General features: G+C 33.6%; 2 protein-coding genes across 3 annotated transcripts; one reads left to right on the plus strand and one right to left on the minus strand.

Annotated features, from left to right (window-relative positions):
- The first annotated feature begins 1,001 nt into the window (after positions 1-1,001).
- Positions 1,002-4,051, plus strand: LOC120336215 (protein PHTF2-like). Its single transcript, XM_039403838.2, has one exon. It carries the CDS (start codon positions 1,518-1,520, stop codon positions 3,672-3,674), a length of 2,157 nt encoding a protein of 718 aa, XP_039259772.2. The 5' UTR covers positions 1,002-1,517; the 3' UTR covers positions 3,675-4,051.
- Positions 4,052-4,680: 629 nt separating this feature from the next.
- LOC120335682 (zinc finger protein 395-like) lies at positions 4,681-17,313 on the minus strand. Of its 2 annotated transcripts, none has more exons than XM_078109850.1 (11): positions 17,133-17,313; positions 15,932-16,072; positions 14,847-14,980; positions 13,951-14,076; positions 12,606-12,724; positions 11,874-12,502; positions 11,287-11,376; positions 8,604-8,792; positions 7,901-7,992; positions 7,591-7,719; positions 4,681-7,339 (listed from the first exon to the last, which is right to left on the minus strand). In XM_078109850.1, exons 1-10 carry the CDS (start codon positions 17,235-17,237, stop codon positions 7,608-7,610), a joined length of 1,737 nt encoding a protein of 578 aa, XP_077965976.1. In that variant the 5' UTR covers positions 17,238-17,313; the 3' UTR covers positions 4,681-7,339; positions 7,591-7,607. The 2 variants fall into 2 exon arrangements, with proteins under 2 accessions (XP_077965976.1, XP_039259188.2); XM_039403254.2 differs by having other exon boundaries at positions 12,606-12,727; positions 17,133-17,312.
- Between the last annotated feature and the right edge of the window lie 1,320 nt (positions 17,314-18,633).

An 18,633-nucleotide genomic window follows, 5' to 3' on the forward strand; every position in this document is an offset into this window, starting at 1 on the left:
ATTATTTCCTTGTTAGACTTGCTTATGGGTGCCGCTGCTCGATAACCAAATTTGGTTTCTCGCGGCTCCCCTCACCCTGAAATGCCTTTTTATTTATTTATTGCAATTTGTATATCAAGTGTGCATTTAGTATGGTGAGAAAATAAACTACTGATTACTGATTACAGAAATAATGGACGTAAGAGATTTGACTTCTCAAAAACACTTATCATTTCTCGGCTGTGACGAAGCAAGTATTATTTCTAATATAGCATTTTCACTGTAGAAATTTCCACTAATAAGTTCCTGAATTGCTCAACTAACCTCCATTGATTCGTATCAATATTTTCCTTGTAACATAAATTGTTTAATTTATGCGAATGTGAAATGATTTTTTTTTACCATCAATTATAAACAAGTGAATGGAATGGGGACAGGATTTTATTCCTTTACTTCTTAGCACTACAGTCTTGAAGCTAAATAATTAGTTATTATTGTTACATATAACTTTATATAGTCTGATATTTTGTCCACTTTCTAAATTTATGATTCTTTATGAAAATCCACTTATACCACCTAAATAGTGAAGTAGCAATTTAAGTTATTAAAACTCATTCTTCATTCTTGTATATTTGGAACACAAATTCAAATGAAATTTTAATGAATTAGGCTAGTAGAAGTAATAAAGACTTACCATTGGCTTATTATGCCACTTACCGGTATTAATATATTTATTACAGTATGTGGTTGTGTATACCAGGGGTGCACAACTCAAATGAGGATATGTGCCAAATTTTTCAAAATAATCTTGTCGCGTGCCACGCACAATCGTTGGTATTGTAAATTAACTCCCGTAAAACAAACAAATTTCAATAATATTACATAATAACAAATATATATTTATTGAAACAATTTAATGTCCTGAAAAACTGCTGATTTTGATATAAACGTAATATTTTAGTGTATCTCATAAATATTTTTTTTTACAAAACCATTCGTGTGCAACGTTTGAGCGTATGGCGTGCCAAATTTGGCACGCGTGCCCTGTGTTGTGCACTCCTGGTGTATACCATACTTCTCTGTGTTAAAATGCTGGCAGACAACAGTAACTAGGTAGTATATATTGGCAATATCTTTTTCTTTCATTCTTGTTTACCTTTATCATCGATTTGCCAATTAATTTTTCCTGGATAATGATTAACGAAAAATCTCAAGAGAAAATTGTCATTAACTTCGTTACACATTTATATAACTAGTGAACTCTCGAAATAATGAAGTGTATTAATATGATATACGTATCTGAGCAAGGTTTTCTAATTATTTTACTTCTTTTCATCTTGAATAATTGTCCAAAAAAGTATAGAAATTTTACTTATTTTTTCAGCTGGTAAGTGAAGATGAATGTATAAAATAGCAGGGCATTCTAGTATGCTCTGCAGCATAAACTGACAAACATCCTACTGCGGTACATTGTACAAACTATTTATTTATTCAATAATGACTGTGACGTGAAAGCTTTTGAAAAAAAAAAGTAAGCGATGGATTCGATGTTGTCTTGGTACCAGCGGAAAATTGGTGCTTACGACTTGCAAATATGGGAACGTGCGGTGGAGATCCGAGAACAGCAAGACAGCGGAATGAAATCAATGGATAAAAGAAGTTCTAGTGTGAAGCCTGACCTCATCGACATTGACCTTGTTCGTGGATCAACGTTCAGCAAAAATAAGCCACAATATAGTTGGCTGGTTGTAACTTGTCAAGCTTTTATCAGAGTATCGTTCCTACCACTGTATGCTAAATGGTGGATTCAGCAGAGTAGTAAGCCGATCACATTGTTATTCTTCCTAATGTATATTCTTCAGTTTGTTGTTTTCTTCATTTACTTCAATGGAACAGAAGAGGAATTTAAATATATTTCAACTTCAGAAATAATGATGCCATCCATTGTTATGTTCTTATTGGGAAGTGTGCATTGTCATGTCGTATCCACAAATTTTCGCTTGAATGTACGAAATGATTCTCGAAAAATGAAGAAGTCTAGAACTCTCTCTTCTGCTTTACTTGAACCTGTTGTATGCTCCTCATCAACTTCACATCAAAGTACTCTCTCCCTACTCACCTCAACCTTCACTAATAAGGGTAAAGATAGTACAGAAAACAATAACCATTGTTCTAATGGAATAAGCAAATGCTCATCTGAACATAGTGACGCAGAGAGTGATACTCCTTTGTTAAAAGATGAAAATGTGAAATCCAGCACAGTCCACGAAAATGGAAAAATAAATGCAAGTCAAGAACAGTTGCCCATAGTGGAACAGTCTGAGGAAAGCTTGAACATTACCAATATGAAGAATGGTGATATACAGCATAAAAGTGTTGCGGACTGTGACAAATCTACTGATAATAAAAAAGACGATTTTAAATGTTTACGACAATCCAGTGTAGATAGGGAATCTGACGAAATCAGTACTGACAGTGTTGAAAATAAGAAACATGGTCGTCATGGTAATCGCCTTGAAAATCTAAATAGTACAAGTTCCAGTAGTAATTCGTCTGAACAGTCTGGTGGCTCGGATTCAGAAAGTACAAGCACAAATGACAATAAGACAAGATACAACAAGAAAGCACGAAAAGATAATTATTCAGCAACTGTTCTGCTTCCGGGCTCTGGTCCACGTGTTGATCGAATTAGCGTAAAAATTTGGGAGTCTAATCAGTGTAAAAAGGTTCAAGCATCGTTATTGGACATTGGAGGTATTATCAGAAAAAAAGTGCAGAATGCTTTTTCGCCGAGTGATATGTTTTTCATAGGATTTTGCTTTGCGATACTGATTTCATCTATTCCTACCTTATATCGCATTTGCTTTCATCAAAATGCTAACAATAGTGCAACCAGCCACACTGGTTCAACAATGGAGTTTGTGAAAGGACTGGCGGAAAGTTTATTCATGGTTACTCATGGAAACACCACTAACTTCAAAGTCATTTTTGTTATTTATGCTACTGCAATGAAACGGTTTATCTTCAGCTTCACTTTTTTTGTTATGCTTTGTGCTGCTCATAAAACGTTTAGGCAAAGACTGTTATTTGCGAAGTATTTCAGCCACCTCACTTCATCAAGACGGGCAAAGAAATCAGACGTTCCTCATTTCAGACTTGATAAAGTGGAAAATGTTCGATTATGGCTGTCTCTGAGATCGTATCTGCGACGTCGTGGGCCACAAAGATCAGTTGACGTGATTGTTTCTTCAGCATTTTTTCTTTCTCTCTTCTTGCTTTGCTTCATATCGCTTCAGTTACTCCATGACACTGATCTATACCTCTCTTCTTTAATTTTCTGGGAAATGACAGCATGGTTACTTGCCTTGGCTATATTTTTACTTAATTTTATGACGATCGGTGCCCAAATTAACAGAAAATACAGCAATACATCGATGCTGTTGACGGAGCAGATAAATTTATATTTACAAATGAAGCAGAAGCCTAATAAAAGAGAGGAATTACAGCGAGCGAACAGCGTTCTCTCAATTGCTTCAAAGCTTATAAAGGAAATAGAGATGCCGTTTAACATTTACGGTCTAGCGATGAATCCTCTCTTATATAATATCACAAGAGTGGTTGTGTTATCTGCCTTTTCAGGCGTCATCAGTGAAATACTAGGCTTCAAATTGAAGATTTGGAAGATAAAACCATGATAAGTTCGTTGAGAACTTGATAAATAAACTCAATCATTTAAAATGTTTGTTTTTTTAATTACTGGTTAAAACTGATACATAACCAAGTCGCCAATTTTTTTTCATATTCCATCTGTGATGGAGAATGCTTGTTGCAATTTATCATTGTAAATATTAATATTTAAGTGTTGTTACCTCACTGTATCATAGTATTGTATCTGTGCTTTGCTCAGTGTTCTGCTGCCAATATTTGCCTGGTGTCATATTTTAGCGATGCATAGTGCAGTGCAACATGCGTAGTTTTACCTGTTACTTTTGTTTTCTTCTAACTATCGGTATTATCTTCTTTAACATCTTATTTTTTGGTGCTTTGTTTTGTTGAATAAATTGTATGTTGGTAATTGTGGTACATTTAAGAATATGCTGCATATGAAAGATTCAGGCATGTTCAGCACATCGCTACTTTTTAGCATTATAAGACTAATTAATTATAACTGTACAATGAAGATTCCTTGAATCACCCACTGCCTATTGAAAGGCTTGACAAGGTTGATTGAAATGCCTGAAATACAAAACGCTCTGACATGCTCCCATTATATTTGCTTTGCATTCAGACCACTGGAAGCCCAATCCCATGACTTTTCCTAGCATTTCATTCAACCATAGATGATTGAGCCATACACACAATGAAAGTTCCTTTCTATCAATCTATTTCTATAATACTATGTTATTCCTATAAACATGAATTGGTGAGTTTGGACCACACAACAGCACTGTCTCATTGGAAAGATTTAAAATACAACATACTCAAGTTGAGAAAACACACTCTAGATCGGTTGATGCCAATTTAATTTAGAGAATTTCTCCCAAGTTACATGGCGGAAAGACAGGTAGTCGTTAACTGTTTTTGAAGGTTTTTGTCATCCAAATTCATGAACGTAATAACTTGGATTAGATTGTGCAGGTCTGTGCAAAATATCCTATACCCGAGCCTAAAAAGAAAAACACACATAAAACAACAACATAATATCTCCAAAGAACTCGTATATTTATAGGGAAACATTTAAAAGAGAAATTTACAAGCGATACAATTTAAACCAGACCTGAAGAAATCAAATATGTAAAAGTTTTAGATAAACAAAATTATAGAGTCCATAACTATTTATTGGTATTTTCGAAGCCTGGGCACACACTGAATTTTTTTAATACCTCTTGTGTTGAAATTAATTTTGCAAGGAGAAAAGTTTTTTAAGAGGTTAGTAGAGGACAGGTCAATAGAAAATAAGAGGTGTTACTAGAATGGAAGATTTAAGAGAGTTGGTTGGTAATAAGTATGGTACTGCCTTTGAACTATCGTTTACCAAAAACAATGAGAAAAAATCCATAAATGGTTTTGGTAGACCTAATGTATAGTAACTGAACCAAACCTGTTAACATCATATTTTAATATACAATTCAACTTTATATTTGAATCAAATGAAGGAAAAGGAGATAGAAGAATGTGAGAGAAACAAAATATACAAAAATAAAAGGTATTATTTTACAGTAGAAGAAAGTTAATACTGATGAGTGGATATGGAAGCGTTAATGGGCATATGTATAAAACAGGGTCCTGTTTGAACAAGTTTAATCGTATTTAACAATTCTAAGACCAATTTAACATTCTAAATTATAATTATCAACAGTAACCATACTTTTACCACATGTGAAAAAAGGGAATGACTCCCTGTAATATATATTTAAACATATTTTCGGCACAAAAACTGTGCAAAGGACGGGTTATCTATCTTAAATAAAACTGAACGAACTTCTCATTGTGATATGAAACTCTTGAGAAATAAAAATGCAATTTAACCAAAACTAAATCACAATAGTTGAAAATATTTCAAGCAAAAGCCACCAATAAAACAAAAAATATGCACAAAATAAAATAACCAGGCAAAATTTTAACCAGTACTCAAAATAACAAACAAAAAAGGGCATAACAGTGACAAATGAGAATATCAATATGCACAAGTTAATAAGCATATAATATGGCTAAAAATTTATAGTACGAGACAGAAAACGAAGATGAAAAGGAAAACGTTTTTGATATATTTTTTTCAATGCTGGCCAGTTTTTATATCAATTAATTACCAGAATACTCACTAAATTTAGTTTAATTCAAGATTAAAGAAGTGTCTCTTTCAGTATCTAATCATCAATTTTCAATCATTGCTGGAACAGTTAGAAACCACAAAAATTTCCCTTTCAGCCAATAATTGCCAGCTAGGGCATTTCTCCCTACTTTTTTTAATGTAGTTTTAGTTACCTTACTTTGATGCAATAGATTTAATTCAAAAATGAACTTTAAACAAATCAAATAGAACTACCGACACACTATAACATAAATGAAACCCTCAAAAACCATTCAATTTTGCTACAGAAAAGTTAAACAAAACTATAATCAACAAAAACAATTCAATAAAACACTCAAAAAGGCAGTAATTAAACCATTGCACCATACTATAGCATTCATAAATATAAATTCACTCCTTTGATTGAAAATGTGATTGCGTTCTGGAACTTGCATGAACTATAATATTTAATTGAGTTGATAAAGGTAAAAAGATCTTTGGCCGGTACATCATTTGGTTCCTTACATTTTTTACTGTCATTATGAACCTCACAATGGAAATAGAGTTTAATGAAAAACACAATCAACTTACCCTGTAAAGTAAAATCTAATACTGAATTTTTTTAAATATTGTCGTAACAAACTTCAGCATATTCCATCGTAGACAATCATAAAAATAAAGAAAAAAAAATTAGATCCAAAAAATCTCTACTGGACATGATCCTATGGATCATTTTGCTGAAAAAGTCACTTTTCCCGCCTTAAAAATGTTTAGTACTTGGGGATGTAAAAAGTTGTTTTCAAATGTCCTACGAGCCTGAATATTTCGCCCCAAATTATAATATTTTCCATAATCGACACCTTCATATAACATTGGATGCAATTCTATTAATATTTGGCTGGAATTTAGACTGTGCAGTGACCATGTTAGCCATTTAAATTAGCAATGTTCTCTTGTTGGAAGTGGTCTATTTTTATCATGGTTGCCAACAAACTAAATATGATCCCAAATTCAGAATAGAATAATTCTGAACATGATTGTAATAATGACTTTCATGCAAGATTGTCTAGGAATATATAAAACCAGAATGGAACAATTTAGTAAAATTTAGAGTATCAACTGAAACCATTCCTAACAAAATATAATAGGATTTCTTTCCACAGCTTGAGCATTTTTCTGTCTTTCGAATATCCAACATCAAAAAAATCGAAACACAAATGCAAAAAATATATGTACAGAACAGGTAAATTTAGACACAAGTAACCAACTAATTTAGTAATCAGTAAAGTATTCTATATAATTTTCGAGATCATTGTCAAGATCAAGAAGCAACGTTTGGATCGATAGATAGTTAAGGCACATTATGAGTAGCTAACTCTGTTTACTAAAATTTCGATATAACCCCAGGTAGATAGATACACAGTTGTGTTTTTCAGGATATTGAAAATCAGTGCCGACACGGGATGAGTTGACGATCACTGCTATCCTTCTGCCCGGGTTTTCTATCTCTTCTTTCTTGACTTTCCCTCCATTGCGAGGCAAAGCACCCTTTTCTTACATACATGGAATCTAAAATTATATGAAAAAGCATTAAAGATCAATATGATACTCAGTTTATTACGGTACATCCTGGGTGAGGTAGAGTGCATGGGATATGAACCCAAGATGTGTAACCTGCGACAAGTTGAGTCTTAATATTTTACACACTCGGCCGATGTGTCTATTCACATAATCATTACTTAAAGTGTTCATGTGACATACAAATATGTGTTCAAAAACGCCATTTGGTCGTTATAAAAAATAAATCAATTCTTACTTACAAATTGAAAATAGAAAATCAGTCCGGGAATCTCTGACAAGCCTTTTTCCACCGGCATGCTGTACACCACATATCACGGTTTTCCATCCCATACACCTTGCGACATTTCTTACCATCACCTCGTACTTTTCTGGAATCAGAAAATTAATATATTATATATTGGGTCATCTACTACGACTATATCAACCGCATATCAAAATGGGAACTAGATAATTATTGCGGTGCGGATGCCAAAATAAAAATCATATATTCTGAGACAAAAGTTTTTAAAAACGAAGACAATGATTTTGTCCCACAAAATATATTCTTACCTTCCCGTTGTCATTGTCTTTGGTGACATCTTTGGAGATGCTGCCTGATGCAAATGCTGTCTTTGCATGAATAAGGATGGCTTCGGCGAGTACTAAAAATAAAACAATATAAATTCATTATTTTATTGGGTTTTCTTAAAATGTAGAAATAATGCAATATTAATCAACAATGCAAACCTAACAGAAACTGTTCATGAACATTCATTCTTAGTGGAATGTATTATACATTATTCTATTCCATCTAGTGTGAAACTGACAAGGAACCTATAGCATCGTCCCAGGGCCATGGGTGAAGATGGTTAGCCCACCTGTACTATAAATGAGTGTGGCATGGCAAGTATCGTATTTGCTTCTAGCTCTGGCAGGGGCAAACCACGCCCCGTTGAATAATTCAATTTGGCCCGCCCAACGCTGCCACAACCAAACTAAAACCAAATTTTGACGTTTTAGCTAAAAAAATAGCTCAAGGAATTTGTTGAGATTGCAATCAAATTTAGTTTCGGCATGGGGCTTATTGTTATCCACTTTTGCTTTCGTTACACTGTAAATACGTCACACTTACATGGTCCGCCAGTCTAGGTGGAAAATTTTTTCGGCCTCTGGTCCAAAAACCCTTCCCACCCCTGTATCTAGCTTGTTATTCACTCCGCTTGTGGTACCCGACCCATCAAACAACTTTCACTATTATTCCTCAAATACTCACACTCCGCGGATCACCCAAAGTATTGTGCCAAGAGAATGCATCAATTCCAGAAATATTTATCGGTTGAGCAGGAGATTTGATGACCGGCATACGGACAGAGTGAGATGGACCAACTAACTTCGATCCTTGATAAGGAGTATCAATTACTGATGCTGGTTCATTTCGGGCAGCTAATGGTGATGGTGCACGCTGAAAAATAAATGATTCAAATATTATTATTGTTGATTTCACTCCAAACAAGGCTCTGGCTAAATAGCCACTGATAGATTGGAATTTTTCCAGGTTGGTTTCCATTGCCTTTCCAATTTATTACACCTTAGGTGACTTAGGTGAGGTGATGGGCATGGGGTTTAAGCTATCTAGGGATGGGCAATGTAGAATAATTTACTATTCTAGAATAGTTAAATCGAATCCAGAATACCGAATCCTATTCTATTTTCATACTTATTCAAATAGTGGGAATTTCCACATTGCTGGATTTAGATGTTAAAAAATTGCAATGTATTACTTACTATAAATGTATTATTTATTTGGAAATGTCCTGAACATTGGATTTCATTTGATACTAAACAGGCAGTTTCCAGGACAATAAAATTTGGGAATATTACAATATTTTTTGCCCTCAATTGTTCCAAATGTATGTAATCCCTAAATACTAATAAATACTGATATGCTAAACTAAGACACGCTTTAGGCACTTTAATAGTAAGCGGTTAAATACAAAATAGACATGAAACGGCGTTAAATCATTATTAATGTGAGTCTGTCGAGTGTACTAAAACATACCCGCTGAGAATTAATTGGATGTAGAACCAGCGTGTGGCCACTGCAACCTATGCCGTTGTAAAATATTAAATTTAACCACTATCAATTAAAATCAACTTTTTATTCTGTGCGAGCAAGACACGTAAAACCAAGTTCCCGTAAACGCGATTTCGTACTTACCTAGTTATTAGGTAATAACATCTAAAAACGAACTCATTTTACATATCATTATCTACCCAGACTTGGCCCTACTAAAATTCAATACGTCACTATCTTCGCCAGATGCGGCAACTTTTTTCAAAATTCATCACGGTCTAAAATACTACAGACTTTCGATCAAACGTGCGTCTATCTTGAACGATAGAAATGTTATCATTAATCATATCTACCCAGACTTAGCCCTACTCAAATTCAATTCGTCACCATCTTCGCCAGATGCGGCAACTTTTTTCAAAATTTATCGGCGACTAAAATACTACAGACACTAGATCAAACGTGCATCTATCTTGAACGATGGAAACGGACCGAAAAATATGTAATCTTTTGAGAGTGAAATTTAAATGTGACAGATGTTCGCGTTTTGCGATATAACTTTGTATTTCGGAAAATGGTATAATAAAATTATTAGTAAATAATATTTGATCGCAAGTAATGTTATAACATTTGACGCCTGGCTTTTGGTTTGCGTGCATCATTTTTTTGGAAAACTCGTAGGTCGCGAAAAATCATTTAATTTAAAATGAAGCAAGGCACGTCTGTAAACAATTAAAGATTGTTGCATTCAAATTATCGGAATATCACCAGTGAGTCGGCACAAATAACGCTAGCTAGATAGCAAAGAAGGAAAACGCAAAAATGGTGCAATAACGAGACTTCGCCGTGAGGTTATATTGCCGACTTCTTGTCCTGAATATGCCGATTGAAATTACAGTGTTTGATGTTTACTGATTTACGGGTTCTTTGCGAGCAGACGCAAGTTTAATTAAACGAGAGAGATTTCCACACGAGAAAAACGCTCGTCTATAATTGATAAATTAGAAACCCGAAATACAAAAATTGACGCATGGCGCCGGAAAGGCGGAAACCGAATCCTGTTATCGGATCCCGTTGGATTCAAATACTTTGGGATTCGAATCCTCCGGATTCGGTATTCTATACTGCCCATCCCTAAAGCTATCTTTAACCTACCCAATACTCTCACCACTAGCTGGCTACCGTGACCAGTTACTAATTCAGAGTGACTAATTTGGTATAGTGTAGTACCACAACTACTTCTAGTGGGCTTGTCATACCCATTTTTGCATATGTTATTCCTACCCCCACCTGACAATGTCATCCAAAAAATATGTCACTATGTCCCAAAATGTCATCTGCGCTGAAGATAACAAACTCACTAACACCAGTGATCTCTCTCATATCAGGATCGTTACAATGATAAAACGAGAGGAATAGCTTGCTCGATTTCGGATTTTATCGTCTGCATGTTATAGACGACCATCCGTATATTTTGGCGGGCTTATTACTACGACATCACAGTGACGTAATTTTTAAATGATGTAGTCAGGTGGGAGTTAGGAATGACATATGGAAAAATAGTTGCACCACACCCACTAGAAGTTATTGTGGTACGAAATTACATGAGACCCGACTAATCAATTAGGGTTGCATGACAAAATGTGATATAAAGTAAATATTGAAGAGGTAAGCATATTTCTAAATATGGATATCAACCAGCCTCTGTTGATGGAAAAAGATAATGAAATAAAACAAATCTGGGGAAATAGTTGTTTGCAAAAATTTGGCAGAAGTTTTTTTCATTAGGCTATTAATAATTGAGTCTGAAATTATGCATTTCTTCAGCTATTCCAGTTTTTAACTGATTATTCCATTGCAATTACATAGCGTTAACAAAGCTTACCATTACTGGAAGGGTGTAGTAGGTTGGTGGTGCTGATCCGATACATACATAAGTGTTATTTGAAGATGGTGCTTTAACTTCAGCTTGAAACTGAAAATACGAAATTGTATTTTTATGTTATTGGACACAAAGTGGACATGTGGATTGTTTTGCAAAATAAATGTTAGTCATGTTCTTCTTGGACCTGTGCTGATTTTCTCAGCAACTAATTGACCAATCAATTTCAAATAACAAGCTGTGAAAATGCTATTACTTATTACTTTCCCTTTTTCCAAATTTTCTTAAGCCCTGCAATGCCTGTATAGCTGTTTTTAAACCTCATGGGCACACTTCCATATGACATTCATCCAAATTTCTTGAGCCATGCGTGGTATGTTACTTTAGCTAGCTAATTACTTTACCAAATTTAGCTAGTCTTTATGGCTCATGGGCCCACTTTCATATGACATTCAGACTCATTCAACTTTTCATATTAGCGGGTGGCCATATTCGTCGTTTTACCATTATGTCCATAATATATTTAGGCATTACTCTCTTGCAAACTAAGACTTGATTTGACTTATTAAAAAATAAATTGGATAACATACCTGTGGTTGTGGTGGGAAAGATCCAATCTTTCTGTATGATCTCTCGTCAGCTGGTGCAAGAGGAGGTGGAGGAGTACTCACAGTCTGCATTTGAAGCATGTATTCTGGCCTTCCTGGCATTACTGATGGAATAAGTGACGGTATGTAGAATATATGAGGCTGAGGAACAGATGAGGGTCTTGGTCTGTCTTCTTCCCCTCCATTCGGTTCTTCTTTGACGGATTCAAGCTTAGCACCAGGATTTACGAGGAAATTGGGATTCTGTGCTGGAGATGATGAGCCAGGAGAGTGGTACTGTAATCTGGGACTACCAGTCTGAAAAGGTGCTGGTGTGCTGTGTCCGGGTGGTATTACACCTTGGGCTGAATTGTAGTCCTCGTCCTTAGGTATGCTCGTGTCCATGGCACTGGATGTATCTACTTCTATTGGGTCACCAGTGGAAGAAGGTGAGTTTCCAATAGACTGAGTATGTTGAATGACTGACTGGCTTCTCTCAGGAGTTTCTAGAGAGCTTTTTATAACCGAATGCCCAGCAGCTTGAGGAACATGTTCACCTCTGATAGGAGACATTTGAGAATCTTGGCCCCAACTGCCAACTCCGCTACTGCCAAAGCTGTGAGGACTTCCATCTAAAAATAATCAGTTAATTTATACCAAAACATCAGTAATCAAAAATTAATTACCTTTCCACTGCTATGGTAATATTCATGGTAATATAGTATTTACTCAAACCTTTCCTCATGGACGGGCTTCTGGCATTGTGGAAAACTGGACTGCTTGATAAACTTGAAAGCACCATTGCTGCCATCAGTTCATCCATGGAAGGTTCGGCAGACGATTTACGTGCCCGACTACTGAAAAAAGTAATTATTCAGCTAAGCATAACATGATTCATGAAATACATGGCCAAATATAGATAAAATGGACTAAAAACTGTGGCAAATAGATGACAAGTTATGGAAAGTATCCAAGCTCCATATATATCTGGTTGCTGTTGCACAGAGCATAAGGTAAATTCAAACAAAAATCAAATCTTAAAATAAACTAGACCTGTTCACAAATGAAATACAGAGATTGTCGAAAACGTTTTTTATTTTTAATCTTTATATTAACATTTTGCCATATGCTCTTGGGAGAATTTAGCCTGATAACCAATCAATCATAATAAAGAGGAAGTGATAACATCTTAGAAACCAAAAAATAAATATAAACTACAACCATCACTGGGAATTTTTTTTCTATTGTGAAACAAATTCAATGAGGGGTTTTACCAAGGAAAGGACACTGGAACAAATACAAACAATATTTCGACAAACACCTATTTTAACTTTTAAAATGATCACCTGATCACATTCTTATGTTCGCGATACAATGTTATGACAAAAAATGTCAGTTTCGTTACTATTTCAAAACACTGGGTTCGCCGCACTGGGAGTATTGGATAACAAAAAAAAATTTCATATTTCGAAACTATCTCGCCAAACACATTTTTTTCACATTATTTTTGTCTTTTAAATGATCGTCTGAAAACATTTTTAAACTGCCCAATACAATGCTATGTCAAAAATGTTTCTCTGGTTACTATATCAAAACACTGGGTTCGTCGCATTTGTGAATATTGGGTAACAAAAAAAGGTTCATATTTTGACACTATTTCAACAAAAACATTTTTTCACAGTATTTTGTCTCATAATTGAATCATTTGATAAAATTTTAATTGCACAATACATTGTAACAATGCTATGTCAAAAATGTCTGTCTGGTTACTTTTTTAAACACTAAATTCGTCATGTTGGAGTACTGGGTAACGAAAGGGTAATATTCGAAATACTTCAAATTTTCAACATACCTATGTATTTAAATAAACTAATAACTTGGTTGGAATCATTAACTAAGTATTAAATTTTCACCATCCATAAATGATCCGCACTTTTATAATGGCATATCCCATGATACATACATGTCTGTGCAAAAATCCTAATATATTATAGGATTTATGAAAAGGGAAGATATGGAAGGAGTTCAAAGGAGTATTTTATTCTTGTGAAGTTTCGATATATTTTCTGTGATATCATACCTCACTTTAGGTACTTCAATGCTGGCTGAAACTGGTCGTTTTTTGCCATGATTTGGGCTTGCATTCTCAGAAGCTATCTTGCGATAGTCCACTTGATGGTTGTGGTCTTGCAGCCTGGGGCTGTAACTGAAATAGCAGATTGAAATACCGGTAATTATTACTGATACGAGATTTTATCTTCCGACTACGCAGACAGACGCCAAAGTCTAAATAGACAAGTGTAAAAGAATATCCTAAATTCACTTCTGTGTGTCATAATTTAATACCAGCATATTATATATTTAATTTTTTTTTAACACGGTTATATTTTACTGAAAAATTATTATATACCGGTATGTTGAATTTCAGTTCAACAAAACATTCATTTTACTATGAAAAAAAAAAAAATTTTTTGAGAAAAAAGTGGATTTGGTTATCTAAATACCTACCGGTAATAATTATCTTTTTCAACCAATAGTTATTTCAAATCTATTTTGAATTCAATTCATTTTTAGTCTGGTCTATAACAGGGGAAATAAAAATTTATATCACACATATCTCGTTTATTGCCAAATCAATTCGCGAATGAACCTAAAGAAGTGTTGTATAACTTAAAAGAATTTGTATGATGTATTATTATTGGTTGTAAGATTTTATCTCCTAGATACATAACTATCTCTATCGATCGACACGCCCAGTAAGCCGGTGGTAGATAATAATTTGTTATGAGGAAGTATGGGTTTGACTTTCATACCACAAAGGTATTTTCAAATGTAAATATTACCAATGGTACGTCACATGATCATAGCCAACAAAGAAATGTATTTGAGTTCCTCTTCCTTATAAAATGGTGGAAATTACCTCGAGGGAAATTGATATCACGAAAGCAGAACTTTAACAAAAATGATGCAATTTACCGGCTTTCTGTCAGACGAACATCTTCTTCGTGTTTACAAATGACGTCGACCTCTGATAATCTCACTCGTATTAATCCGCCTGAGTGGTCTTCAACGACGCCAACTACTTCTCTGCCATTATGAACCGTAAACACCTGAAAAATGAAATAGATTACTGAAGAAAAGTACTTTTCAACATTTGCAAATTATATCTAAATCTCATTACCATAAGATACTTAAACAAAAAGTAGAGATTTATGGACAATACATAACTATTGATATCAATTTCAAACGTCTGAAATGACTTGTTACATGTACAGAAAGAAAATAAATGAAAAATTAAACAAAATTTGCCTTTAAAAACGCGCTTCAATTTCAAATTATTCAAAACAATCAATATATAAAAATATTGTACATTGACAAATGTGGTCCACATAAATTATGAAAAATATAAATCAAACTGTATCTATGCAACAAGACTATTATTAGAATAACCCAGACCAATGATGTCATATAGCAGTCAAGTGGTGTAGGCAAAATAACACACCTCCTCATTAACCAACACTATCATTAAATTTAATAAGACAATTTGTGCCGAAAAAATCAAAATTTTAACGTTAGAAAATTTAAAATAGTGTAATTCGGAACGAAATATAGCCAGAATGAATTGATGCACCATACTAAAATATCTAAAAATGCCCACATTTTTGAATTCAGAAGATTTTAAAAGTAGTCACCCAATTTACGGTATATCAAAGAACTTCACTACGATTGCAATATTAGTGAAATTCATCAGTAACACATTGTTATTAGGACATATCAAAGGAAGGATAGGATTGTATCTTGTATGTAACCAAAAATTCTAATTTATTGGTAAAGATTACACCATTTGTAATTGATGCATGACTTGCGAAAATTAGAACCTGATTATGGTGAATACAACATAGCGATACATCATACAACTCCTGTAATAAACAACACATTGTATCACATTTCAGAAACTAGATAAAGAGTTCTACTTTTGTAATAATACAGTATTCCTCCAGTATGGTGCAATAAGAGAGAAGTGAGAAGATATCTTCTTACTTTTTACTGCTTATTGTTACCTTTTGGTGTTTGTGTAGTTTGATATCATGAATGCTTTTAAAACCGTTTCCCACAACTTGCGATAATAAGCATTCTCCTTTGTGATTGTCATCATATTTGACAGTGACATATTCATTGCCTCTTAAATCCTTCCAGATAGCCTGCAAAATTTAGAAAAAATGTATTATTTATTATATGGCATTGTTTTACATGAATTTGCAATTTTTGGTATTAATATATTTAATATTTATCAGCTATCAGAAAGGATGAAAATTTGTTGTCCCAATCGTTACTTCCGTAAAAGTTGAATTACGGTACCATTCAGTGAGCAGATTTGATTCTAGTCGTTGGTTAAAATTTAATCCCATCACTAAATAAATACAGGGTCTCGTCTACAGAAGCTCTTGGGTTGGCATGTAGAAAGCAGTTTCGACTTTGTCACATCTATACAAATATGTATCGCTAGCCATACAGCATATCACAATTTTCATGATGTGTTGCTTTCATATTATCCATAGAAGCACTGAACTTTTCACTAAATGTACACACAAGTACAGAGAGAAAAAAATTCCTTTATTTAAAAAAAATTTATTTCATTTATAAATATTCAATTATACTGACTAATGTTATCTAGAAGTGTTCAATAATTTGGAGATAATCGAAATTACCTCATTTGATATTAAATACATATCTCATTCTAGAGATATCCAATAAGGATCGAATATACCAGAAATTGATATAGGCTATTTGATAAAGTAAATGATTCCCGTCATAATTAAGAATATTTTCTTTCAAAAATTTATCATTAATAAATTTGTCATCTAATGGTAGTACCGAAAATATTTGGCACGCGAAAAGCAAAAAAATGTTTATCCAAACTATTCTACATAACCAATCTAAATTTGAATCAATGTACAATGACTTTTGCAAATAGCTCTTCCGAACATTTTTTGGAATTCCATATCCAAAATTATTATTTTTAAATATATTTGGAATAGTAATTAATTCAATTTGACTCATCTCTGCATGTATCATTTTTTTGCTTCAAAAAGAAATATTTAAAAAATTCGAAACCCAAAATCATTTGAAAATATTATTCGAAATATTTGAACGTGAATATTGTGTTTAGTCTGAATCCAATTCAAGACAACTCCAGTGGATGAGATGTTATTTTAGAATAAAAATAAACAACAGCGAGGAAGAAATAACACTTTCACTAACCTGGACTGTTGCAGCAACATAATATGGATAATCAGCATTAACTGGCACAGCAACTCTTGATCCCAACACAGGTTTTAAACCTGGTGGATTTTGAGATAACATCATATAAAGATGAACTTGATATAATATAATATTTTTTTTTTCTTTTTGTATTTTAAATCTGAAATAGTATAATATTTGAGATATTATGAAAAATTATCTGATCAGTGTTTGATAGAATTGAGACATGGGCCATTCCCTAATAATTACATCTTTTTTATACCATGAGTAACAAGTTATTAGCTACCACTGAGTTAAGAAAAAAAAAGCTGTTTCTCATAATCAGCATTAAGAGCGAAACGCATCGGTTCATTCATCTGCTTATATAACGAAAAACAATCTCATGAAGTAGGGCACAAATCTCCTATTCCAAGATGTCCCAATATTTGGTTCAAGAAAAAAAACACTGTCCTATATATTACAGATTGATTCCAACATCATTGGGCCAATCAACAACCCAAACTCAATGTTTATTTACTGTAAATATATACCTATGCAGTATGCCCGGTTGTGAAGTTAGTCACAATATATATGCATTAATAATTAAAGTTTACACTCAGTAAATTGTAACATAAACACTCACTTATTCAACCTTCTATTAACACACAGTGATTTAGAGTTACTTTTCTGCTTGTATGATAGGAAAGAGAAAAATGAACTACATAAAACTTTTTTCAATGACGGTAGGACATATATTTATATAAAACCTCAAGAGCTCCTTCCAAACAAGGTTACTGTTACTATAAATACCAAATGTGAATACATAAAAATTATAAAGACAAAAATTTATCACCAAATACCATAGGTATTTTCCCTGGTAGAAAACAGTGATATAGGATAGATTGGGTTTCAAAGTTCAAGCTGGAAAGAGATAAGACCATATGAATATTTACCTCATATTAAACCTATAATCCACCTGGGGGAAATTATTGGTTTTTCTAGGTTGTATAAATAGATGGTTTTTAATCTAAGAATAGGAACATATCCTTTGAACAATAATCAGTTCCTGTATACAGTACGGCACACTTTACAGATCCAGCGACATTGCCTCGTTTCAGAGAATCTCATTTTGCCATAGAACAGACACCCCTCCTTTCAGGGACGTCTGGACATTGTTGTCCCTCAATCCACAATATCGGTAAAAATACAGCAAAATGAAGTTGCGCAATAAACTGAAAAGAAGCACAATCTAAAAACGACATCATTGAATTCCTCAGGAAAAAATAATCCAATTTTCCAAAAAAAATTTTTTTACCATGGCATTCGAGAGTTTTTAGAGCAAAAAACGTTTGAGACACATGCAGTGTTTGTTTAATTGAACCAAATGACGGGACATTTCTGGAATTTGTAAACTGTGCCCTACTGGTAAAACTGAAATATTTATAATAATCATATCTATTTTCTATAATGTCGCAAGGTTTGGCAAAAGATTTGAAAATTAAAAAAATTTCAAGTTGATGAT

Source organism: Styela clava, chromosome 2, assembly GCF_964204865.1.
Source record: "Styela clava chromosome 2, kaStyClav1.hap1.2, whole genome shotgun sequence".
NCBI lineage: Eukaryota > Metazoa > Chordata > Ascidiacea > Stolidobranchia > Styelidae > Styela > Styela clava.